This window comes from Pseudonaja textilis, chromosome 1, assembly GCF_049901715.1.
Source record: "Pseudonaja textilis isolate UNSWEBS1 chromosome 1, rPseTex1.2, whole genome shotgun sequence".
Taxonomy (NCBI): domain Eukaryota; kingdom Metazoa; phylum Chordata; class Lepidosauria; order Squamata; family Elapidae; genus Pseudonaja; species Pseudonaja textilis.
The window spans coordinates 272,439,414-272,466,870 of NC_141990.1; the positions used below are offsets into that span (position 1 = coordinate 272,439,414).

Consider the following 27,457-nt stretch of genomic DNA (forward strand, 5'->3'; position numbering starts at 1 on the left):
TTTGTTTTATAATTGTTTATTAATATTAGTGATCTTACAAAGCTACCAATTTTCCCCAAGTTTTACTACAGCAAAAGCAGCTTAAAATAGAAAGAACCCTTTTGTATAAAAACGATCAATACCCTTCATAGTGACCTATGAAAAATCTCGTAAGATTGATAAAATGCTTTTTAAAGAATTGTTTTTTTCTCATAACTCTAGATACCATGTGGCAAGTTTTGGAACCAAGTTCCAGCTTGATTTGAATTATTAATAATCCCTTGCTTAATTGGCTGTATTACGTAGTTCAATAGAAGAGATAGTTATATTATGATAACACCTCATGATCTTTAAAAAAAAAATATTGTAATTGATTTTTTGAGCTCAACATAGGAGAAAATTATAGTGCTGCATTTTAAAACTTCATTTTTACATTGAGTAATTACTTCTATGCTGCATATTTAATACTTTAAAAAGATGAAGCCAAAGCTCACAGGCTATATGATTTGGAAAAACCATAATTGGATTGTTATGGAATATATATGTGCTGTGATTTAACAGAATACTGTATTGGAAATTGTCACTTTCAAATGTAATACTTCCTTTTAAAAATTAACATTTTCAGGAATCCTATATGCAGTCTGTGAAATATATAATTTTTCCATTGAGATTTTCAAATGCATTTTAAAGTCAGGCACTGATTTCTGGAATGTAGAATTCATTCAATCGTGTGGATTGCACTGCAATCAAAAATAGGTTAGTTCATAAGCAACAATCCCTTTTTATTTACAACTTAATTAAGAAGGAAAAATTGGATATGAGTATTTTTTAAAAATGTATATACTCTGTGCTGCTGGTTTAGGACAAACATGCTTCCTGTATTTGGAAAAAGAATTACCAGTTTTTTCCCCCTCTGGTCAGACTGGCTGTGTTGTCATGGAATTTTTGCACCACCTTCTTGAGTTTAATATAGATTTTTCTTGCCTGTTCCACAGAAACTCTGGCATAGCAAAAAAAAAAAAAAGAATGGTCCTTTTCCTACTTGCAATATCCTATATTAATCAAGGGGAAATTTTTTGAGAGAATCAACAATCTCCCAGTGAAGCAGCTGCCTAATAGTTTAATTGCTTCTGAAATGATAAATAGTGACACTCTGACACAAATCAAACATGAAATGGCAGTCCATCAATAACTGCAAGCTTCACGTGGCGCTAATATACTTCAGTTAATACTGAGACAGAATACACAGAAATACATGCCTCACATTTTAACAATGTTTTAATAATTATATTCAAATAGACCTAAAATTTCACAAAACCCAGTAATCAAAGATATCCATGCAGAACCCCACTATTTCCATTCATAAAAGTGACATGTCAGTCAGGTGAAAAAAAATGTAGTTCAGTGATTCTCACAAAGGCAACGTTTTAAACTGGATGAAATTTCAATCTTCTACAATAAGACTTGATGGCAGTTATTCACATCTTATACTTGAACCGCCTATTTTGTTCCACTGTAACTGTAATAGTCGTGTCTTCTTAAATTTAGCAGCGTAATAATTTCAAAAATGGGGTGGATAGCCTAGTATCCAGGCGAAAAGCAACAGTTGTGCATGGTTTGAAGATTTGGAAAGAAAAGGCATCCTGGTTTGAAGTTCAATTCTTCTTTACTGAAGTTCATTTCTTCTTATCAAACAAATGCAGCATTAAATGACCGACCAATTATTATTCTGCGCACCTCACTTGTCCCTGCCCCAATTTCATACAATTTAGCATCACGCAAAAAACGTCCCATGGGATAATCATTGATGTAGCCATTTCCCCCTGAAATGAAAGGAAAAGAGCTAAATGTTAAATAAGAGACAGAAATCCTGATGGTGGTCCAGCAAGGCAGGGGTTAGGGTGTGCAAGGCCTGGCTACAACTGTCCAAAGGTAAGTAGTAGGGCAGCTCCACCACCCCCATCCCCACCCAAGCTTAATTTTTACCCGTGCACTCAAGTGGATGGGATCTTAAATAGAGCTTATGGGGGGGGGGGGCTTTATATTGGGCACACGTGTAAAAATCAAGCCAGGGCTTACTTTCAGGATAGGTGGCATTTGGGGGGGAACGGTACTAATAATGTATTCATATGCAAAGAAAGCTTGCATGCTAATTAATATCAATTTGAAAAGAAACAAATTATAAGATATAGTGGTAATCAGTAAAGATGAGACAGAAGTAGCTATATAATGATATGCAAACTTTTAATTAGTTGGTCTACTATACTAGTGGAACAATCAGCTATCTCGTCTCTTACCCAAACACTGGATTCCATCCAAAGCAACTTGAGTAGCACATTCTGCGGAATAGAGGATCACTCCGGCACAGTCCTGAAGAAAAAGACAAGATCACTTGCACTGAAATAGAAGGATGCAAAGCAATTCTAATTTGCAAAATAACCCAATAGAATTGCATATTTCTTTCCATATCCCACTATGCATTTAAATATACATAATTATTATAGAGAAATTTATTGTTTTCTTAGGAGAGAATTGTTATATATTTGAATTTCCAAAAGAAGAAATGGCAGATAAAAGAGCTCCGTGAAAAATGAAATAAATGTAAGGCAAAAAATGGACAGCCAGGGAGTTGTCAGCCACCCCAAGTAAACCAGACAGGAAACACAAAATGAACTAATTATACTTTATTGCATGGCTACATTAAGAGAATTTTGCAAGTTCAAAGTACAGACTTCCCACCACTGCTTTTAATTGCTTGACACATTAGGGCAGGTCCTTCTTAATTTTCTTTTGACTCTTAAGCCACTGAGGACTCCTGCCTGTCTCTTCTGATTGTTTCCTAGGCAGCATCTCTTTCCCCAGTTTCTCAAGGTCATCGACATATTTCATTACATGAGCAGAATGGCTGTTCAAACCTTTCTGGACAAAGAGAGGATGGGAGATTGGCCACAATTGCTCCAGATAGTTAGTTGCTCCTCATGAGGAGCAAGGCAACAGGCTATGGCAGGTTTTGAGCAATGGGAGACAAGGAAATAACCATTTTGTTCATGCCATGGTTAGTGCCTTTTAAAGGACACTAAACTTATTACAGTGACTTCTTATGCTACACTATAAATAAATCTTTTGTAGATAGATAAAAACGTATTCTAGCAGTTAAAATGGAAAATGGGATATTTAAAATATGTTATACAGTTTGTGCCTTAATTTCCAGTAGTACTAAATCTTAACGTACTCCTGGCAAATCAAAATACAGGGGAATGTGGAAATTAAAAATATTTTATAAGTGGACTCACAGTCTGGGAAACACAGTATGTGATTTAGAAAGATGGGCAAAAGTGGTTATTGCTTTGAACAGATAATCCATTTAGTAATCACCAAATCAAACATTAAATTGTTGATTTTTTTAAAAAATCTGATTTTCTGATAAGTTGCAGAGTTATGAATTTTACTGCTTTATTTGCTTTTATAGTTTCTCAGTTTCAGTGTTATGAATAGAAATATACGATAGAAAAGCTAAAATAAAATAAAATAAAAACAATATTTTCCCGCAAATTCACCTTTGCATTGATGTGTCCTTGATCACACGCCTTTGCTACGTTATATACATACTGCCGGCATGCCATCAATCGGGTATACATATCAGCCATTTTACCCTGCATCAACTATATACAGCAGCATAAAAAGGTGAAAAAAGCAAAATGTTTGAAGTTATTTTCAAATGTTATGTCTAAAAATCTGTATGACATTGGCTTCCATTCCTGAACATCACTATAGTCAGACTTATAATAGCAGTAAAAAAAGAAACAATTAAAAATGTATTTTATTATTGGTATATAGAAGACAGAAGTAACATACATTTCCAGCTGCTGTCCACAAATCAAAGTGCAAAGTGAAATAGAAGCAAGAACTACTTGTGTTGGAGTAGCAAGCCTTAGTGAATGTCACTAGAAGAACAGTTATTACCAGTGGAAAATGGTGATAATAGTAATTGGATGAAATCCAACATCCCTTGAATCACAGTAGCCTTTGTACTGCTAAAGTACTTTGAAAATCCAAATCCCTACTTGTTCTCCAAAAGGGAGCTGCAAACTAAAATAGTTATTTGTTCGTTAAATTTACATGGTCCCTAACTCACAGCTTTCCTGGGCAGTGAGTGTATGGAAGTAACATAAAGAGCAAATCTAATCCAAATGTTGCTTCCCAAAGATACTAAATTTCAAATTTAAGAATATTCTAGCAGTTAAAATGCCATATTTTCTTACTCTGAATCACCCAGTATTGCAGTAAGGGGAAAAGTACAATGGTTTTGCACTTGGTTTCTTAGAATGCAAATATTAACATAACCAGGATAGAAACAATTAAAAGCCAATTAATTCAAAATCTATTTAATACGATTCTTATTGATGATCAGATACTAGCCAATTATTGAATTCTTCTCTGAAAGTTAATTGGTGTCTCTTTCATTATGCTTACCTGGAAGTGGCCAATTTTCTGCCCAAATGCTTCCCTGATATGCAGATACGGAACAGCATGATCTAGGACTGACTGCATGATTCTGCAAGGGAAACAAACGTACTAAAATTGATTTTATGAATTTATAGCATATTTCTGAAAGGGTGGCCCATAAAAATTTAGTGAAAAACATAGTGAATTCAGAAAGTCATGAAACTAAAAGGGCATTAAGAAAAACGATAGATGAACAGGTGATTAAAGGAAACTGACCAAATATTAAGAAATGCTTTGAACCTATCATGCCTACTTAAGCATTTCAGTAAAATAATATATTCCGGAAAAGGTAAAATTACAAGTGACAGAACTATACCAAACTCTGTTGGTCCATTTAGTAACTGTAGTAATTATAACAGGATGAAGGCTCTTAGGATAACCTATACCTCGTTAAAATTAAAAAAAGAAAAGCAAGGAGCCCATGTTGGGAAAGTCTTCTGAATCAGACTATAAAACAAAAGACTAAAACGTACAGTTATTTGACTAGATAATATGACCCTTCTTTCCTATAATTAGCTAACAATGTATTAAATAGCAAACTTTCAATTCCCTCAAGATAAATTGGGGGAATTGAAAACAGAAATTAGGGGAATAGAAACGTGTATATTGGGAAGGATGAAGGGAATCTTAATAATGATATTTGATTCCAAGAAAACTCATTTCAAATAAGTTTTATCACTGAAAATTAATATAAAATATTTCAAGTAATTAAAACAGATTATGAAGTTGGAACCAAAGAATATTTCCATATCTGCTAAATAAGCATCCTTAAAAACTCATTTCACTCATAAAACTATTATGCAAACTTGGAAAAATGCAACACAAAGTAATTTTTGGAAAAAATAGACAAAACAAATGCTGGGAGGCAAGGTGGGGGAGGAGGGAATTATAGCTTCCAGCTTCTCTATATAATGGTTCATTGGAAAACTTGGTCTCTTGTGTTTTTCATTGTGCTCACGGAATGCTGAACGACAGTATTACTGTCTTATGATTCACTGGTTAGGCAGCAAGAAATTATGGTAGGCTGCATTACTCTGCAGATAAGAATCAATTAGATTAACCTTATCTTATTCCAATTTGACACAAAATACTTCGTTATGGTGTCTTATGCAGGGTTCTTTGAAAGCATAAAGATATCCAGCACTGGAAATAGTGCTCTTTTTTGTGCAGTTGTATTTTAAAAAGTTTAGACATCACTTTTAATATCTTAACGTTAGGGACCCTACTTGTATACTGCCTGCTGTCGCTCTGGTATCCTCTTCCCTGAACACCCTTATTTTGGTGTTCAGATTATGCTACCAAAGTTCAGCAAAAAAAGTGGCTATGTTTGGCAGAATGATTTTTCTTTCAAATCAAGCAGTAACATAACTGCACAAATCTCTTAACTCAAACCTTTAAAAGTAATACTTAGAAATGACAATGTCATTTTGGTGGAAACTCACTCTGGGGATGATCATTTCATTACTTCATACTGTTTTGTAACTCTCAGAATATTTTTTTTTAAAAAAGGTAAAATGCAGCCCTTCAATGTTGTCAGCCTCCTTAAAAAGTAATGGATGGTATTTATGGGCAATTCATGAACTGAACTTCCCCTCAAGTTATTACAGAGACAGACATTCTATGCTGACAGATGGCCAACAACCAGTAATGGTACAATTATCTCAGCTACTGTTTTCATGTGTCTTAATAGTAAAAAGAACAACTGCACTTGTAAGTCATTGCTTTGAATAAATCAGCTCAAAGCTATAAAAACCACGAAGGCCCCTTTGCTCCTAGAGACAATTGTGAGGGGAGGGGAGTAACTGTAGGTTAGTATAAACAGGTTGCTTAAAAATAATTTTAAAGATAAGGAAACTTAATGTAAGAAAAGCAAGTAAAAAGACTAATTGAAATGTAGGAAAGATTTCTCATCTGAATAATACTTTACATAAGGAATTATTACCACCAACTGAGAGAACTGATGAAGTATCACAATGTTCTCAGAATAATAAAATAAACTCATATTTACCCCAGTGGTCCACCAGACAGAACGAGTCTCTCTAGATCTAAGCCACTCATCAACACATAGACTCCTTTACCTAGTTGTCCCAATACATTATTAGCTTTAAGAGACAAAGAGAAGTTGGTTACTTGTATAACTTCAACACTGGTTCAGATAAAGAAATGCACCATGGATAGATTATGTGTAAGCCTACATATACATAGTAGTATATGATATAGAATTACATTTTTAACAAATATTGTTTAGCAACGAAGAAAAAGCACTGTTACCAATGCACTTTCTTACATATCTTGACAAAAAATAATTAAACATGCACAATTTAAGGTTTAATCTCAGTGTCATGGTGATAAAATCAAATTATAAATAAATTAGCAGTAATGGGAACCTGTTGTGTCTAATATGATGAGATCAGTCAGTTCCAATATTAAAAACTACAGTACCAATAACCTGGTTTTAAAAACATACCGAAAAAAACAGCAATGGTGAAAGAAATGTACCTTTACCCATTGTTTATGCTGATACACAACTGTGGAATCACAAGGTGAAACATAAGGCTTAGCAATTGATGTTATTCTGCAATTATATATAGCTGTGCTGTTTGCCTAACTTAAACCCTAACACACACACACACACACACACACACACACAGAGTAGAAGTAAAAAAAACAGTTTTAAACTATAGGTAATGCAATTACATGGAGTGGGTGCATTCCTTGTGAAATGTAGAAAAAGAGCAATATCTTAATTTCCCGAATGAATCTCAGAGAATAACTTTGAATAAATACTTTGAATATTCTACCTCCAGCAGAATACAAGATGAGTCTTCTGAATCTGCTGTGGCCTTTGCTATATGGCCTAAACATATATTTCTGTGGATGCTTATGGGGATCAAAGGAGCCTGTGTTACAGCCACTAGAGTATATGTGACACAAAGCCATGTGTTTCAGAGTTGTATTTCTAAAATGCATTCTGATCCAAGTGAAAGAACTCTAAAAGCTCAGAAAATTACTGGAACAGGTCAATGTTGGACAACAATGGAAGTGACCCTGGAGATCAGGGAAGCTTAACTGGCATTTAGTAGTACTGCTGTTACCTTCCACTGAGCTGAGGAAATGGAACCAGTTTTTTAGAAAAAAGAAATGACACATTCTCAATTCTACCTAAAAAAATGGAAACCAGGAATCCACTTTACTGCCAATAAAATCTGAAAAATGAGAAGGTGCATTTTTAAGAGTATAAAGATGGCCTCTTCTTCAGTTCCTTATTAGCAACATGTACTGTGATCAAATGTGGGAAAGAATGGATCCACAGAGAAAACCAAGTAAAAGATGTTTCTTTTCCTCTCCTGAAATCAAATATAGGAAATTACAATCTTGAACCCTATGCTGAATACTCAACAAGATAAAATGGGTGATGTTAACCACGAGCTGTTCTATTGAATGCTTTTAACATAAAGACAACACTGGCACCTTAATTATTAATACTTTTAAAACTTACTCAGACATAAGCTAAGCTAAGCTTATGTCTACCTCATTTTATCAGGTAGATGGAGGCATGACCCATGACAAAGAGGTCTTATGTATACATGGATGAATTAGAGGACAAGGAAATGGAATGGGAATAGGCAAGACTGCTATGGAAAATAGGAGACAGAATTACGATAGAATGGCCATAAATAAATTGTAGGCAGCATTTGTCAACTCTGGCTGCTTTAACATGTCTGGACTTCAACTCCCAGAATTTCCCAACCAGCAAACTGGCTGAGGAATTTTAGGAATAGACATCCAAACATCTTAAAATGGCCGAGATTGAGAAATACCCTGTAGATTATCTACTGTTATTTTAAAGGTCAATAAATCATTGCTGGGTAAGTAATATTTGCTGGGTAAGTACAGAAAATGGAGTCTGTTTAAACAAACCACTGTTGTTAGAAAAGAGAGAAGGGAAATGATGGAGGGAAAATGAGATTCAGAAGAAAGAGTTTAAGTATAGAGAAACAATTTTTGACTTGATTTTTCAGTTTTTAAAAATATTTTATTTAACATTCAGAAAGACAAACCTAAGAAGAGAGAAATAGGGGAGTTACCGTTACAGCTGAAAGCAGCACAGCTACTGTGTAACTCACCAGGAACTTTGCAATCCTCAAAGATTAATTCACAGGTATTTGACCCTCTCATTCCCAGTTTATCCAGTTTTTGTGCTGTGCTAAAACCAGGCATATTCTGAAGAAAAGAAATAGAAAATGCACAGGGAAACTCTCTTCCATTAGAGGTTAGACTAAAACACATTTGTTAAAGCTTCTAACTGAATAGTCTGTACTGAATAGGAGCTAATCACAGAAATGACTCATGCAAAGTGTATTAATGGCAACACGGTAAAGGAAGAGATCCTACACCGACAGAGAGCAAAATCAGAGACCACAAATCAACATACTTGTATGTACCCAATTCTTAACATGAAGCCAAAACAAGTTTAAGTTTGCGTTCGTGTCACTCTTGCTCCAAACCCCAAGGTAACATGGCACTCTAACTAAATTAGGGATGTAAAGAGTCTGGGCTCATGGGTCTGATATGAAATGAAATCTTGTTCCAGTTTTCTGATTTCTAATGTTCCATTACTTGCCTTCTACTCATTCAATGCTCGATCTCTTCTATCTGTAATACTAGTTATTAAACTGTTTATAATATATAGTCAGCGGAGGCTTCAGGATGATTCACTGATTATGAATATGCATATAGAAAATCATAATGGCTCAATCCTTTTAACAAGACTTTCCTATCGGATGTGGTAAGATGGTTCTTAATTTACACAAAGATGGACATGGGAATGACTGTAAAATTAGTTTAAAATAAAAATGCCATCAAATAGGTTTACACCATCATCATGTAGGCTACTTTATTCCAGTTCAGAAACTCAGAAAAGAACTTCCTTGAGCTCACTGAAGTTAAACATCACAAGGTAAATTATTATTTTAAGCTGTCCTAATCTTGCCAGTTTAGAGCTATTCTTAAGGAACTCTTCAGTGGTGGTATTCTACTGCTCCTTAGCGATGATGAACAGTGGAAATCAATCTCTCCGCCGCTCTGCTGTTGGGCCCACCTGGCCGCCCAGGCACCTATACACACCTTTATCCTCTGCTTTTGAAGCACAGCTGCTTTGCACGGTACAGCAGAGTGCTGCGCGGCAGCTGCTGAAGTGACTGGGAGAGAGCAGGCTTGCAGGAGGTGAGTTGGAACGCAAAGTGCACGTTGGATGTGCATGCACGCGGAAAGTGTGTGCATACACATAACGTGTGCCCACCAAACCGATAGTAAAACTTTTTGAATCCCACCACTGGAATTCTTCTTACCCTATGGGCAGAGGCAACTCTATCTCTGCAAAACTTAACACCGTCGCTCAGAACGCTCAAGGAAGGCCAGCGGAATGCCTGGTCTTTTCAGTTTCTTATGCAAGATTGGCCACAGAAGAAGGAACTGCTGGCCTCTATTTTGGGGACAATGTTGTTTCAATGAATTCAGGAGCATGGCTTGTTTCATTTTCTAACAAGTAAGTTCTTTCACATCCAGTTGAAAGGACATGATATCCATACATATGTGTAAAATATTTTACCTGGAAGAGGAAAACAAGCTTTTTTTTTTTTTTTACAATCCTGGAGACTTACCTTTTCCACAATGAATGCTGTTATACCGTGAGAAGCTGGAACAGCACTGGGGTCTGTTTTAGCATATACAATTAGAACATCAGCATCTGGGCCATTAGTAATCCAAAATTTGTTCCCGTTTAGAACAAAATAATCCCCTGGAAAGGAAAGATAACTGCTTAATTGTCTGGTTCACAAAACACCCGTAGTCAATGTTATTTCCAGAAAGTCTTATACTTTCCAAGACAACTGAAATTTCCATAAATTTTTCTTCTCAAATTCTGGATACCTGTTTGCTTTTATGTTGTTGTTCATTTTTACAGTTAGATATAGAGACTTACTATATAACTTAGCTCTGGAGCAGAGTTGTCCTACGCAAAAAACACATTCTTCAAAGGATTAGTCAGCTAGAAGGGTTGGTCCACAGATCAGTGCTTCTCAAACAGTATGAAGTTATGACAATCGTATCTCTGTTCAATATTTTATTTTTCACCTCACAACTTTGCTCCATACAATTTTTGCTTAAAGCGGTTGAAACACTCAGAAACCTGTGTTCTCTGTGTTTCCCCATGCCTGCCAATAAACCCAATCCTCAAATCTGAAGCAAGAGAAAGCAAATGTGAATATCAAAAAGATGCGGAAATTATTTTCTATATCAATATATACCTGGGTGGATGCAATATCTTAAAGCTGAGTTTATATGAACTTCAGCTAGATGGTCCTTCTACACCACTGCAATCAGCATCTTTTAACAACCCCATAATCCCTTGCAAGGTGGAGCCTGGGCAACTGAATGGAGCTAGCAGAGTGTTTTAATGGCCAGATGCCCTTCCTGTTGCCAATGCGGAGTTTTGTTCAGCAGATATATTCTCAGTGTGCCCAGAGAGAGAAATATCTGCCTCTACCCAGGATTGAACTCACAGCCTCTTGATTATGAGGTGAGAGCTCCACCTCTAGGCCATCATACCACTTCTACACCACTGCAATGATGGCCCAAAATTGGAGGATTGGGGGAAGGGTTTGAATCCAGAAAAGGACACATGGAATTCTACAGCAGCAATGAGGATTTCCTGGCTTTGCCTACTTTGTACCTAAAGCTTGAAACTCAATAGAGCTATTTAAACAGAACGCAACAAGTACAGGGGAGAGTTGCTCAAAGGGGAAATCATGGGCACTTTTTCCCACTCACAATCAATAACCTTGGATGTGGGTTGATCGGCAGTGATCAGCAATGAAAATAGAGAAACTGAGGATAGGACAATAAGGATCCCCATTGGAGAACACATTGTCAGCTTCATTTAGCCTGGCAACAGTTGCTTTAGACAAAACTGTTATATTCACATCTGTGGCAGCTCATCAGCCTTTCATGCTCACTTGTGTTTTACAACGGCGTTAGTTGTTCTCCATCCCTTTGGCTTGGGAATTGCTCAGACATACATCAGAACTAGTGTAAGTTAATTTTTTGGACATAAAAGAATAGTTAGAAAAGCTTGATGTATAAAAGTGGAAGCCCAAGGGGCATTGGATATCTTTTAGAAACATTTTTTTCCCATGTATACACAATAATTTTTACCTTTTTTGTCTGCCCTCAGCTTCATGGAGACAACATCAGAACCAGAATTGGATTCACTCATTGCTAGTGCTCCAATATGCTCTCCACTAATCAACTGGGAAGATAAGATGAAAAAGAAGTCTATTATTTTGCTGCTATCATTACTATTTTTTTTAATTGTTAAAAAAATTGTTTTCATGCTTTGGGGGACTGCAATAACAAGTGTTATCACTGGAGAGCTTCTCCAAAAGATTTTACTAATGACACCATAGAACATCACATCAAACAAGAAAATATTCTGTAGTTCTGTTATAGCAAATGAATAATGAAACACTGTTTGGAATGGACTTTACAGCTAGGAGAAGGGTACCAAGACAAAAGTATTAGTAGCTTTCCATGAGGTCTTCTCCCTTCTTGCCTTTTGAAAACAGGACCAAATTGATGTATACTTGAAAAATGACCAGATCATTGAAAACGGAGTTTAAAAATTGGACAGAAGCCATGGGTCTGGAATAAGATGTCAAAATCTCAGCCCATATATTAAAACTGCAGTAGTTCTTAACTTTCACAATAGAATTGTACAAATAGTCAGTTTTGCTATCCTGGCACAACAACAGCTCTCTCATTCCCTCGCTTTCTGTTCTTTTTAGCCCCACCATCTCCATATTTACATCTATTCTTTTTCCAAGCTTGTTCAGTACACTGGAATGAAGCAATATAGTTAATACTCTACATATTAATATTACTTCAGCCTTTCAATTTAAGACAGTGAGATGCTTGGGTAAACTTGTACATTTCTCAATAAGAATGAAATAGATAAGCCATACAATTTACCCACTTTTAACAGCATTATGGGTAAAAATAATTTTATTAATTGGAGAAAGGATGGTACAGAATAAGGAAAATTTGCTTCATGGAATCAGAATGGGTTCTCCCTTAATGTTCCAGCCCAGATTTTAATAAACGGAAAACAACTAAGAAATTTTAACTGTCAGAGCATTTTTTTAAAAAATATCACCAAGTCCACCATATAGAAACAGTCACCCTTCTTTATTTAGTTTGTATTTAAAGCACTATTAGCTCATCAGCTCTGGCACTCACCTATTTAATGCAAAGCTGTTTTTAATGAAATGCTATCTTGCAATAATGGGTACTCACTTGGGGAAAGATGATTTAAATAAAAATAAAAATTAGAATATCCCTATTCTAAGTGAAAAATGTAACGGCGCAAATGGAAGATATTTCATTTTTGCATCAATTGGGCAGTGATTGCACTGTTCTCACTGCAATAACAGTGATGAGCAGTGAGGGGTAAGAATAGGGAACTAATCAAGTCAAAAGCCTCTTCATATCAGAAATTCGTTCTTTTATTCGTTAAATAAGGAGAAAAACTGACATCTTTTTCAAGGTCTCCTGTAGACATTGTACATATTAGAGCTTTCCGATGAATTAAGAGGAGCAACATCCTGTAACTACTTTAGAACTGTATGGATATTTTCATAGATGCATAAGCACAACAGAACACAGGTAGTAGACCCTCATTGTCTATGGAGATTCTTAGGGTCATGGCTGTGTCAAAGGTGCTTTTTTCAAGAGGCAACTGGACTTTCTTTTTTTTCTTAGAGGATGTTTTGCTTCTCATCCAAGAAGCTTCTTCAGCTCTGAAGCGCAAATGGTTCAGTTTGAGATGGACACAACACAGGCTCATCCCCAAAAGCCTTTGCTGTGTTCAATCGTGAAGGGACACAGGGCAGAAAACATTCGGCAGAAAACACAGCTCCACAACACAGTCCTTTCAGCAGTTCCAAGAAAGATCCACACCCATTTGCGCTATTCATGTAATCCTGAGGACACAGACAAACCTCCAAAGGGCCTCAATGACTCTCTAAAAGAATGCAAATGACCAGCTGTCTGCAAGGAATATAAATCCTTCCATTCCCCATCATCTAGTTAAAGCTGAAGCTTTCTGGATGAGAAGCGAAATGTCTTCAAAGAAAAAACAGAAAGTCCAGTTGCTTCTTGAAAAAGCATCTTTGGGACAAGAGCCTCATTGCAAAGATTAGATTCAATTTCAAGTTGTAATTGCAGCTGAACCCAGACCGGAAACTACAGAACCAAATCACACAGAGCTTGCAGAAGGGCATGTAACAGCTAAGGCATATTCTTAGGGGCTTCTTCAAAGTTGCCACCAAATGGAAATGCTTAATATGTTAAGGGAAATTTTAATGTTAAGTTAGAAACTAAATAAAATCAAATTCAGTTTTTGTTGTGCTCACACCTTTTATTGATTTTATTTAGAGACTACCTAATTCCAAAGTGACTCTAGGTGGTTTACACTTTAAAGAGCAGAAAACAATAAAAGCAAGGGAAAAATCTGTCAATATTCGCATATGAACAACAAAAACACAACTGTCATATATAAGACTAAAGGATCTTGACACACATTTCAAAACTAAGCGAGGTCTTTGGTTTCTAAAAAGTAGCATTGTTGACTGAAGGCCTCAGAAATGAAGTTTTAATTTCACTGTTCTCACACTTGGACTACTGCAACTGGCTCTACACGGGGCTGCCCCTGAAGATCACCCAAAAGCTACAACAGGCTACCATTAAGTTACCGAGGAATCATGAAAGAGTAGAAATCAGAAGAATTTTTTGTTTGGCACTGCCTTTTTCCTCTTTTTTTTTTTAAAAAGATCGCATTCCAGATTCTTCATTTTTTTAAAGACACCATCTGGAATCCTATTGCTTAGGATGTAAAATATTGTTTTAAAAAATACATTCATATGGAAAATTTTGCATGATAAAAGAGAAAAGCAATAACTTTCATTGCCAGAAAATAAATGAAAGGATGAAATGACTTAGCAGAAGACTATTTCTTTTTTTTCCTTGATACCAATACACAACAGAAAAAGGCTTCCAGGCGCTTTGGGAACCTGCTTTTCCAAGTCTGCAGAAGTCTCCTGTGGATATCAAATCCTTTCTCTTCATCACTGCACCGTAGGCTAGTCATGGCAGGAAACAAATGCGGAGGTAGCCCAGCCAAACATCTTGTGTGAGAAGTCTACTTGAAACACTGCAAAGTGTTTAGCTTGCACAAAAGCAAACGAGGGAGGACTATAGAGGCCTGCAGTGTATGTTTCCTTATTACAGGAAAAATATATTAGCTTCTGCATCTGGAGAAGCAAACAGAACAAGCTCACGTGCACCTGGACACCATGTCAAGACTGACAATTGGTTATATGAACTGAGTTCATGGAAAAGGCTCCCTTCCAAGTGAAAAGAGACAACATGAAATACGAAGCACCAACTGAACTTGCTGTGTCATTTGTAAGGGACCAACAGATCTATAAAATCAGCCTTCAGAGGCAACCAGATGAGCGGAGGGAAGATTATATTTGAAAAGGAAGGCATGAGCTTAAAACTCTGAATTTTCCAACTTTCTTCTCCTTCATACACATGTACTGCAGTTTAGTTCAACTGCAGCACATGTATGAAATGGTTCTTCTGTAGATGTTCGCTCAAAATTAAGCCCTACTAAGTTCAGGGGAGCTTATTCCCTAGGCAAGTACTCTATGTATAGATCTGCTGCTTAAATATGTAAGATACTTATCCTAACCTCAATGTTAATCAGGCTCTCTCTCAAACCTAGAGGGACTTGGTAAATATCTCTTGCAGATATAAGATTGCTTCCTTTACTTATCATTAATTTGTAGCGACAAATCAGACATAAAAATTGAAGATGGTTTTTAGTCCAGATGTTTTTAAATTGTTTTCTTCCTATAATACTTAAACAAAATACATTTTATAAAGATTAAGTAAAACAATTGAGGCGGAATAATGTGACTTGCTGTACTCTAAAACAAAACGAATACAGGTAGTCCTCGACTTATGACCACAATGGACACCCAAAATTTCTGTTGTTAAGCGAAATATCTGTTAAGTGAATTTTGCCCCATTTTACGACTTGTCTTGCCACAGTTGTTAAGCGAATCACTGCAACTATTACGTTATTAACAAGGTTTTAAGTGAATCTGTGAACCTTGTTGGCAGGTTACAAAAGGAAACCCCTTGACCCTGGGACACTGTGGCCGTCATAAATATGAACCAGTTGCCAAGTATCTGAATTTTGATTAGGTGACCATGGGGATGTTGCAACAGTTGCAAGTGTGAAAAATGGCCGTGTCACTTTTTTCAGTGCCACTGTAACTTTGAAAGGTCACAAATGATGAGGGAATAGAAGGCTTAGATGAGGGAATAGAAGGGGAACTTACCAAATTTGCAGATGATACTAAGCTGGCAGGAATAGCTAACACCCAGGAAGATAGGCTCAAGATCCACATGGATCTTGGCAGACTAGAACACTTGGCTGTTTCTAACAAAATGAAATTCAATGTAGACAAAAGTAAAGTCCTACACTTAGGCAAGAAAAACCAAAAGTACACATATACACTGGGCGAAACCAGGCTTAATAGCAGTAACTGTGAGACGGATCTTGGAGTCTTAGTGGACAACCAGCTAAATATGAGCCAGCAGTGTGCAGCAGCAGCCAAAAAAGCTAATGCAGTCCTAAGTTGCATTAACAAAGGATACAATCTAAATCAAGTGAGGTACTAATACCACTCTATAGATCCTTAGTAAGTCCACATCTAGAGTACTGCATCCAGTTTTGGTCACCACATTATAAAAAAGATGTTAAGACTCTAGAAAAAGTACAGAGAAGAACAACCAGGATGATTAGGGGACTGGAGGCTAAAACATACAATGAACGATTACAAAAGAAGGACCAGAGGAGACGTGATAGAGGTCTTCCAATATTTGAGGGGCTGCCACAGAGAGGAAGAGGTCAAGCTATTTTCTAAAGCGCCTGTAGGCCAGACAAGGAATAATGGATGGAAACTGAACAAGGAGAGATTTAACCTGGAAATAAGGAGAAACTTTCTGACAGTGAGAACAATCAGCCAATGGAACACCGTGCCCTCGGAAGTTGTGGGAGCGCCATCACTTGAGACTTTCAAGAAGAGACTGGACTGCCATCTGTCAGAAATGGTGTAGGGTCTCCCGCTTGGGCAGAGGGTTGGACTAGATGACCTATAAGGTCCCTTCCAACTCTGATTATCTGTTAAATGAAGTGTTGTAAGTCGAGGACTACCTGTATATCTATTCAAGTTGTTGCATGCTTTTGTTCTACTGAGTAATTGGCTTATTTCTACACACCTTGGGTAGATATTTCTCTTTTTGTGCTTCGTTGCCATTCCTCACCAACTGATTGATGCACAGATTTGAATGAGCACCGTAGCTTAATGCAACTGCTGCTGAAGCCCGAGATATTTCTTCCATTATCAGTACATGGTCCAGATAGCCCATCCCTGATCCACCATATTCAACTAGAAGGAATTGGGAAGTGGAAGGGTAGAAAAGTTTATAATTAGAGAAATATAGCCTAGAAATATTACTAAACTGCCCCAAGTCCAAAATATCCATATCGCCACATATTGCAAATCCATAGGCCACAAAGGCTTGTTCAATGCTGAATGCATGTACGTACCTGGAACTGTTACTCCCAGAACTCCGAGTTCCCCGAGCTTCTTCCAGAATTCCTATAAAGAGTGGAACAAAGCCTTAAGCAAGATTTTGGCCTAATGTAAGGTCACTCAGGTTTTGCAGTGTCCTTAAGTATCCCAGTTTAATCTCCCTTGCCAACATAAAATGCTGGGTAAAATATCTATTGCCCAACATTGCAAACAAAGGATTGGACAGTTGAAGAGTGGCTCATTTGCAGTTCCATCTGATACAACTCTAAATAAACACTATCATCATTGGGTAGGTAATTAGCTCACTGAGATAAAAAAAAACAAGGTTTTCCATGCAGCGAGACCAATTAATTAAATTTTGAAACTGACACTGTTTATCAAGTACAATTACTAGAATCTCTGCATTGAAATATCATTTTAAAGCGTCTTGTAAGATTATATTTCAGGTTTAGAGTTTACTGAATTGTTGTTTTCAAGATTAATTAGTGGCAGCTTATAGCCAAAACTTTAAGAGGGAAAACTCTAAAAAGACTTTTCCCTAGTCCCTTTTGAACTGCAAATAATTAATTTGCAAGCATATGGAATGCTAAAATTTTTACAATATTGGTATTTGGCTTACTAATTCCGACTATGTTTGCCCAGTTTAACATGAAACATGATAAAGTATTTGCCCAGGAATCACACCTGATATATCACAGAAAAGTGCAATCAAATGCAGTTTGCCAGATAGCAATAGCACTATAGCAATAGCATTTAGACTTATATACCACTTCACAGTGCTTTACAGCCCTCTCTAAGCTGTTTACAGAGTCAGCATATTGCCCCCAACAATCTGGGTTCTCATTTTACCTACCTCAGAAGGATGGAAGGCTGAATCAATCTTGAGCCGGTGAGATTCGAACTGCTAAATTGCTGGCAATTGGCAGTCAGCAGAAGTAGCCTGCAATACTGCAATCTAATGACTATGCCACCACAGCTCAGATGTCCTAGCCAGGTGCTATTTTACACCCACACCCAAACCCACATCTTTGCAAACAGCATTACCCACAATGATCTGAGCAAGACTGTCACATACAGGGTAATGGAAGGTTAATCCTTCCTCCAGTCTCTGTGCTTGAAAAAACAACATTCTAAACACGATTAAAATAGTGAGAAACAGTAGAGCACCAGAGCTTCTACTGCAAAAACAGATATGCTTTATGGCCTTCATGAATGATGATGATGATGATGATGATGATCTTGCCTTTTTTCCAGGAGCTCAAAAGTGGTTTACATAGCCATTTCCCTTCATTTTTACTGTGCAATGGGACAGAGGGAACAAAGGCAATACATTTGATCCATGACAGTGGATGAAGTTGGACATGGGACTCCACAGTCCAAATCTAACTTCTTAACTGCTCCACTGAGCTGGCCCTTAAGTACACGTAGTCCTTGACTTATCACCATAATTGAGCCCCAAATTTTTGTTGCGCAGTGAAACATGTTAAGTGAAATTTGCCCCATTTTATGACCTTTTATGCCACAGGGGATCACGTGATCCTGAGACACTGCAACTGTCATAAATATGAGTCAGTTGTCAAGTACCCGAATTTTGATCATGCGGCTATGGGAATACTGCAATGGTCATTAAGTGTGAAAAACAATAAGTCACTTTTTTGCTGCTGTTATAACTTTGAACAGTCACTAAATGAACTGTTATAAGTTGAGGACTATCTATACAGCTTTCCTAAGATTTAACTGCTGCTCAACCACAAATTAACCATTAGTTTGGATTCACAGTCACTGAACAAAATGGTATCTGCAGCAGCAGCAATTGGTAGGGCTAAAAAGGAGTTTTCTTCCATTCATTATTTTCAGAAGTAATCCAATAAAAAATAAGATGTTAAGCAAAACAGAATTGTGCCAATTAAATTTTATAGGAAGATCTTGGGTTTTCTACAAACTTTAAACACCCTTAAAAAAAACCCCTTTCTTTCTATAGCCTTCTCTTAGATTGTTTTTGCGGTCTAAATGCTCCCTTGGGGAGACCTAGATGCTGCAAAGTGCAACCTAACATTATTTGGAACAAATATGAAGCTGCAACTGGTTTACTCAAGGGCCAGAAAGGTTTATATATTAAGCCTCTCCCAGATTTGCTATTTGGAATTCTTTAGCTAGACTCACTAGTAACTCAATCTAAGAACTGTCTCTAAGGAAAATGTGCATTTTATTACTGAAGCTATCATCCCTCCCTTAAGATAAAATTCTTGGATTGACTTTTGGCTTACAGTATATATAGAATGAGGAAATAAATTGTTTTTTTAGATTAGAGAAACTGTAACTCTTAAGAAATGGCAGAACTGATTTACCTCACTGTATGTGGCTTCATTCACACCAATAATCCCTGTGAACAGTTTCTGAGATAAGTACCTTATAGTACTGTTATAGTTCAGCTGCCCTCTCTTAGAGCAGTCAGCCCTGATTTGAGTTGGGAGGCTGGGACCTTCTATTCCTAGGATTACTTTAAGTATCTCCCTCAACTCCTAGCTCCATTTACAATTTAAATAATTATGTAAGAAGTTATTTTTTAGGATCAAAAGACCACATTATTTACGAAAATGGGTACCTTGGAAGCGGACATTCTTAAATGGTGCAAATGGCATTTCAACATGTATGAAAAATCAAACACCATGCACTCTTATCAAATTATCTGATAAAAATATACCCTAATACATATTAGGAAGTATAAACTTACTATATCAAATAACTTACATTGTAACATATTTAAAAAGCAGTCTAAATTTTTTACTTATGTTCTACTAAAAAAAACTCCGTTCAAAGTTACGTCACTGAAAAAAGTGACTTATGTCCAGTTTTCATACTTATGACCATTGTAGCATCCCCATGATCATGTAATCCAAATTCAGGTGCTTGGCAATTGACTCATATTCCTGATGGTCCCAGGGTCACTTGATCCCCTTTTGCGACCTTCTGACAAGCAAAATCAATGGGGAACCCAGATTCACTTAACAACAGTTGGATTAATTTAACAACTACAGTGATTCACTTAACAACTGTGGCAAGAAAAGTCATAAAACAGGGCAAACTCACGAAACAAATGTTTCACTTAGCCACAGAATTTTTGGGCTCAATTGTGGTTATAAGTCGAGGCCTACCTGTATATTTTTAATAGTTAGCTGTTAATGTATAAGGTTTGTCTGTTTTGTTAGGGTTAGGGTTAGGGTTAGGCCACTCTCTAACATACCAAATGCCTTCATGTCAAAGGTGATATTCAGCAGGTTCTGACCAGTTCTGGAAAATCGGTAGTGGAAATTTTGAGTAGTTCAGAGAACTGGCAAATACCCCACTCTGACTGGAGATTTTGCAGTATCCTTCCCCTGCCACGCCCACCAAGCCATGCTCATAGAACTGGTAGTAAAATATTTTGAATCCCACCACTGCTTCACATGATATTCTATCTAAACTGCTGCAAAATACTGCTCAAACGCAGTTACAATCAAGTATAAATAAAATGAAATACAGTATATTATAGATTAGTCTGAACTTTAGCATCCAGGAAGAATCTTTCACCAAAGTCTGTAAATAAATTCTGAATGGAAATTTTTAGTTCCACAAAACATACACCAGAGTTTAGGAAACTATTTTTTTTCCTTTCCCATTGTTTTGGGAACAACAGCTAAATTTTCTTCAGATAAATGTAAAAATATATTACATAATTCTGGAAAAAACACTATACCATATAATTCAATTGTCTAAAAGTGCCATTTACTAGTATGTAGTTGCTGGAATCATGAGTGGATAAATGAAAAACTTCCTGCTATCACCTTTTTACTAATATTTAAAAATATTACTAATAGTAATATTTTTACTTACCATATATCCATAGCTAGAAAAAGCACAGAGATTGCTTTCGGGATGGTTCCTTTGGGACTTTTAGCTCAAAAGGAAAAAAGATAAGCTAATTGTGTGTTGCTTTTTATAACTGCTGAAGAAATATTTGAGTGGGTAAACAGAAAAGGAAGATGTACAAAAAGTGAAGGCTCATATATTTCAATAATAGTTCTGGAAGAGTAGCAGGCTAGTGTTAGCTAAAATGACTGAGTGAAATAAAATAAATGACTTTCTAAAATACCAAGTAAAAAGTTTTTAGTAAAATAAGCTAGCATTGAACATATAAGTTTCGAAGTTTTACAAAACACAAACCACAGCATAAAGTTCTCAAACTGGGATGTTTTCCACCGTGGTTGCTAGCAAAAACTTCATACTCAATCCTCACCTAGCAGATGGACCATGATCCCTTGCCATTACCACTCCAATTATCATGCTCCTTTCTTCCTTTAACAACCCTGGCATATTACCCTTTGATCACACGACACTGGCCTTATTTCATTCTGAGACCAAGATTTCAATAGCCTTTTACTAATATTTTAGGTGTCACCATTTTTTTTCTGTTGGAGCTACCATTTCACCCGACCCTGTTTCAGGCTAAGTTCCCAGCCACGATCACTTTTTAATGGACTCCAAAGAAGATGCCTATATTTTAGAGGGGAGGACAAGTAGCTATTTTGCTATGAGTGGGTCAGAGGAGAGAAAACCAAGGTCAGAAAGGAAATAGAATAGCGTGCTGGGGTCTTCTGACCCCAGCACGGAAATACAACAGGTTGTTTGAAAAAGAATAGTGCCCTGTAACCCTTAATAGGCTAGCTAGCAGCTTTTGTGTATGATTGTACACAGTGAAGCTTTTACAAGCAGTGTGAGTGTATTTCCATGAAAATGAATGCAATGGCCTCTATTGGTAACCAGTGTCATATTCCATGCTATAGTTACTATTTAAGCTGCATATGCATGGTCATAGATTAGATCAGAACATCCAGAACTGGTTTCAAAAACAAACAAGTGTATTTTAATAAACCTAACAAGGAAAAGATGTACAAAATTCTGACGATAAACTTCTTAAATACTAAAGGGTTTGATAAAAACACAAGCAGTAAAATTATGTCCCATAAAATAACTCTCTCTTATAAAATGTTACTTTTGGATGGAATTCCATGTTTTAGAAGATTAACACCATTTTTTCTTAATACCATTTTTTTTTAATAATCTGAACCCCCTATTTTAATTTTTTTTAAATTGCAGTAAATTCCAAACAAAAGAATCAGGGACAGAGTTGTTTTTTTTGTCAGTGTTCAAATTGAGTTTACAAGAAAGACTTTACTTAGACATTTAATTAAATGTATCCTTTCTAACAAGTAATACTTCATAACAACTTGATTCTTCAGTATTTGTATATTTATGTTACATACATTTACATTCTAGAAATTTAATACATAGTTCTATCATCTCCAAGTTGGTGCTTTCCAGGCCAATATGGGGTAAGAGGAATTGTGAAATCTGAAAGGCATTAGGCTAAGGAAATAAAATTACTAAAAAATACTGGTTGTATCACTGAGTCAGATACATGCATGTCTATTGAAAGCACTTACCCTCATATTTTTGAATTCATTATCCCGATCAATTTCTTGAGCCTTTGGAGCTAAGTGTTCCTGACAGAATTTGGTCATGGTTTGCCTAAGCTGTCCAAAATACAATAAAAATGCATATTAGAAACCAACATTTTCTTGCTTAACATTAAAAAGAAATATCATTTGCAATACAAGATAATTATCAACTGAGTAGGAGGCTTCCCCTTTGTACTTGTGTGAATCAGTAAGTACTTACAGTTTTATTATTTAACAACTGAAACGAATTTGTGTCATTGAGAAAAAAAATTGTGATGGATAGCAACAGTTCCTGTGGGACCTGCATAGCTGAGTTAGGGCACGATTTCATAGTCCTAACCTGTTTGCTATTATTCCCATAGTCTCTGTTTCTTTGCACAATCCCTTGGGAAGTGGGGTTGTCCCTGAGTAGTTACCTGGACTTCCTCTGAGGGAAATTGGGATTTTGATCTAATGATTCAGTCTTAGCAGAGCGTTCAGTACGGCATTTGTTTGATACCTCAAGCATACTATGAGAGAACACCATAGAAGCTCTATTTATTGTCCATAATATTCCTTAGGATTTAACTCCATGGCTTCAGGAATGTTATCATAGGTACAACAGGAGAAACTATTTCAACCTTTTCTTAGGATATAGCAAGACTCTAATGAATAAATTATGTTAGAAACCTACTGTTAATAATTTAGTATTCCCCAAGGTTGGCTACTTTTGACATAAGGAAAATCCAGCATCAGGAAGGGTCCTCAAAATCACAACAGGTAAAGACCGATTTTTATTTACTTTATTTAATTATCAAGCTGCCTGAGTCCCTAAAGATTCTGGACAGTTTTCAATTAAAAGAGAAAAAGCATATAGAGAAAAGAATAGTGGAGTAGCGGCCAGGTTTAAGCATTAAGGAATCTATGCAATTCCATTATTAAATGTTTATATGCGTTTTCCAAAAATCTGAATGTTCTTTCTATAAGGTGTTAAAAGACCTGGATGTATCCACAACCTTTTGGACGAGGAAATGAAGCAAGTACCACTGGCTTTCTTTAAAATATTGTTTCTAATTTAAAAATCTATGATACTAAATTTATGAATTTGGTCACATATGGAAACCTGTTTGTTTTGTACTTTGTTTTATACTTTGTTTTATTAGTTTTTTTCTTCAATGAGATTGATGGCTTCATAATTTGTATAAACGAATGAATGTAAAATGCTCAGGAGGGATATATAGATAGCTTTTCACACTCATTTCTGTCCATCTAGCAAGAATCCTACTTTCTTTAGAGGTTTAGACTCAATAGAGATTCTGAAGAGCTCAACAGGATGGCTCAGCCCATTAATGTTGACAACTGGTACAGTACATGTGAAATCAAGTATAGACAATACAATGGTCTTCACATATCTTAACATCTCAATTCCCATCTACCCTGGGTTAACCAGCAGAGGGCACTGGGTTGTCCATCCTTGGTAATTTTATCTAATTTGCAGTGAAGGATTGTTGTGATGTGCTGTTTGTCAATATTTGATTAAATCTAATTTCTTTGGACAGAGGACAAAGGAATAAGATTTTTTTGAACAAACTGGCCAGGTTTTCTGAAGTTGTTTCAACAATGATATAAATTGATTTTTTTTTTCTCTTTTGTTATATGTGGATGCCTATACTATTATTTGTTAATATTACTTGAAACAGGTAGTCCTCAACAGAGAACCACAATTGAGCCCCATTACAAAGCAAGGCATTTGTTAAGTAAGTTTTATTCCACTTTGTGACTTTTTTTTAACCGCAATTGTTAAGTGAATCACTATAGCTGTTAAATGAATCATACGGTCATTAAAGTGAATATGGCTTCCCTCATTGCCGAAAGCTAGCTGGGAAGGTTACATATGATGATTACATGACCTTGGGACAATGCAATTGTCATAAATACATGCCAGTTGCCAAGCACACACATTCTGATGTGATTGTGGGGATGCTACAGCCATTGTAATTGTGAAAACCAATCATAAGTCACTTTTTTCAGTGTAATTATAACTTTGAACAGTCACTAAATGAATGACTACCTATGTTTTATGTCTTTTTACCATCATATTGTTGGTATTTATTTTCTAGTTACCATAAATAGAATCAAAAGAGGACCGAAAAAGATTTTCTCAAAGCATTTATTCACCGATACATTGAATATAATTCAATTCTGCCTTTCATAATTTACCACTATGTAGAGGTCAAGCAGGTAAGTATAAATTATTATCCTATTTTTATGCTTCATTAAACCAAAGAGAGAAAATACAATGGATTTTTAGCTATCAATATAACCAATCAATGCAACATAGTAATGAAGATAACAAAGTGAAACAAAGCAAGCAATCTGTTTTAAAGGTTTTTCTTTAAAAAAAAAAAAAGCAAGCCAACACGATCAACAGAGCCGTTCTAGACATAGCCATGTAAAGACATAGCTCAAGTCTGCTAAGAGGAACATTTGTCTTCGTTAATTAATCAATCAGAATAGAGCTGGAGGGGACGTTCTAATACAATCACCTGCTCAAGCAGAAGACCCTATACCAGTGATGGCGAACCTTTTCGTTGTGGTGTGCCTAAAGTACACGCACATGCCAGCATCCACAATGCAATGCCCCCCTTGTGCATGCTCACGTAACCCCCCTTACCTGCACTGCACATGCACATACCTCCCAGCTGATTTTCAGCTCATTTGAGGCAGTTTTGGTCCTCCTGGGGGCTCAAGGGAAGCCTCTGCAGCCTTTGGAGGCCGAAAAATGGGCCTGTTTCGGCACTAACGGAAGGCCCATTTTTCAGCCTCCAAAGGGTGCAAAGGCTTGCCTCAAGGCCACAGGAGGGTGAAAAAGGCTTCAAATGGGCCAAAAATGCACAGTGCAGGTAAGTTTGGCTGGAGCTCGCATGCCCGCACAAATGGCCCTATACCATTGCAGATAGGTGGTTGTCCAGTCTTTTCTTTAAAAATTTCCAGTGATGAAGTACCTACAACTTCTGAAGGCAACCTGTTCTACTGGTTAATTATTTCTACTAATCAAGGAGAGAAGCAATGTTCACTGCAAGTCAGATAACAAATGGATACACAGAGTGAAAATAACTCACTCGCAACAGCTTACCCCCATGCACATGAATATTCCCAACTCAGGATTTTATAGGGCTAAGATCTGGTTTTTCTGGAGGGCTTTTGGACACGGTTGAGTATAGAATTGTTTTCAAAATGAAGTGGTGGTTACAGTGACTATTTTGTATTTGTATTATTAATTTTGTGGTGGTTTGTTTATTGTTGACTATTGTTCTATTATCTATTATCTTTTAGAATGAATTAGGAAAACAATAATTTCTCAGCTGCTTGGAAACTGTAGACTGAAGCACAAAAGCCAAATAAATACATAAATAATTCTGCAAATGAAGTTGCTAGTTTCTACAAAAGATCCATATGTGATGGCTGTTTTTCACTGTAGTACACTACAGATACTCAGCTGGAGAACTTTATATCTAAATGCCATGTAGTGTTAAACATATCCATAATAGTACCATACTGATTGCAAAACAAACACTTCATAGGCAAAATTTGGTTTATTGTTCAATGCCTAGTCTGTTTAAGCACTTAAATATACTTTGCAATATTGTAGAATAAGATTTAGTAGCACCAATTACAAAAATCTATGATTTGGGCATACCCAAAACTTTTTGTAATTCAAAAATATATATTATGTTTACCTTTGCAATCAAAGATATTTCCACAAAAGAAAAAAAAAGCCATGTGCTAAAATGAAATGGTGCAGTTTGTCAGGCTTAGTTATTACACAAACCACATCTCAAATCTGGTTCAAAATAGCTACTTGATATGTTATAATACCCTGCTATGCCCTTTGACTGACTTGCAGATTACACTAAGTGATGAAATATTTAACCATCTTTAATTAATAAAGCAATTCTGGCTAAGCCATAAACTATGTTTTACAAACCACAATGCTAGACTCAGACAATACATTAAAATCAAACCCAATATCACATTATAGCCCAGCAATAACTCATAAGAGGATTACATGTATTATCGTTGCCCACATCCCCACCAAAAAGTTCCATTGAAAATAACCTTGCTAATTTTGAATGCCACTCATAGATTCTACCACCCAAAAAATGAATTTAGAATATAAACTCCAATTGTCTTGGGAGTTATAAAATTCATCTCTGCTTATCTAGGTCATTCATGTTAACACCATTGCTCACACCTGGAACTCATTTTATTTGCGAACACTTTCTGAAGTTTATCTAACAGGGTAGATGCGTTTCTCATCGCCGGTGCATATACAAGGATCCCCCGTCCGCCTCTTTGCGATTCTTATTCCCGCGTAATCCAGAGCAGAGTTCTGGGATCCAGAATAGGTCCGGCCCCGTTCATGGAATCCCTACACGAGCACCCAACACGAACAGGGGCCAGGAAGGCCGACAGCAGGTTGGCGGAGGCTGCAAGAAGGAAACAAGGCAGAGGACGCTTGTTTTGTAACGCTATAAGAAGCTGTCGGGTATACCTGCCGCTGCTCCGCGTTCAAACCATTCACCGTATCATCCACCGGGAGCCCGGCGCAGCCCCGCCGCCAGAATGACAAGCCTCCGAGGAAGCAGCGTCGGGAGCAGCTGGTAGCGCCCTTCTTGATCAGCCCGATAGCCGCCATCACGAACTCCGCAGCGACCTCCCACTCCGGCCGATCCTGGCAGGATCCCCACCGCTTTCTTTGACCAATCA

The 27,457-nt window shown here is 36.7% G+C and overlaps 1 protein-coding gene across 1 annotated transcript; it reads right to left on the reverse strand.

Moving 5' to 3' along the window:
• IVD (isovaleryl-CoA dehydrogenase) lies at positions 1-27,411 on the reverse strand. Its single transcript, XM_026710242.2, has 12 exons — positions 27,243-27,411; positions 22,694-22,783; positions 17,225-17,276; positions 16,894-17,063; positions 11,701-11,794; positions 10,149-10,285; positions 8,613-8,709; positions 6,494-6,587; positions 4,453-4,534; positions 3,537-3,641; positions 2,277-2,349; positions 1-1,802 (listed from the first exon to the last, which is right to left on the reverse strand). Exons 1-12 carry the CDS (start codon positions 27,384-27,386, stop codon positions 1,669-1,671), a joined length of 1,272 nt encoding a protein of 423 aa, XP_026566027.1. The 5' UTR covers positions 27,387-27,411; the 3' UTR covers positions 1-1,668.
• Between the last annotated feature and the right edge of the window lie 46 nt (positions 27,412-27,457).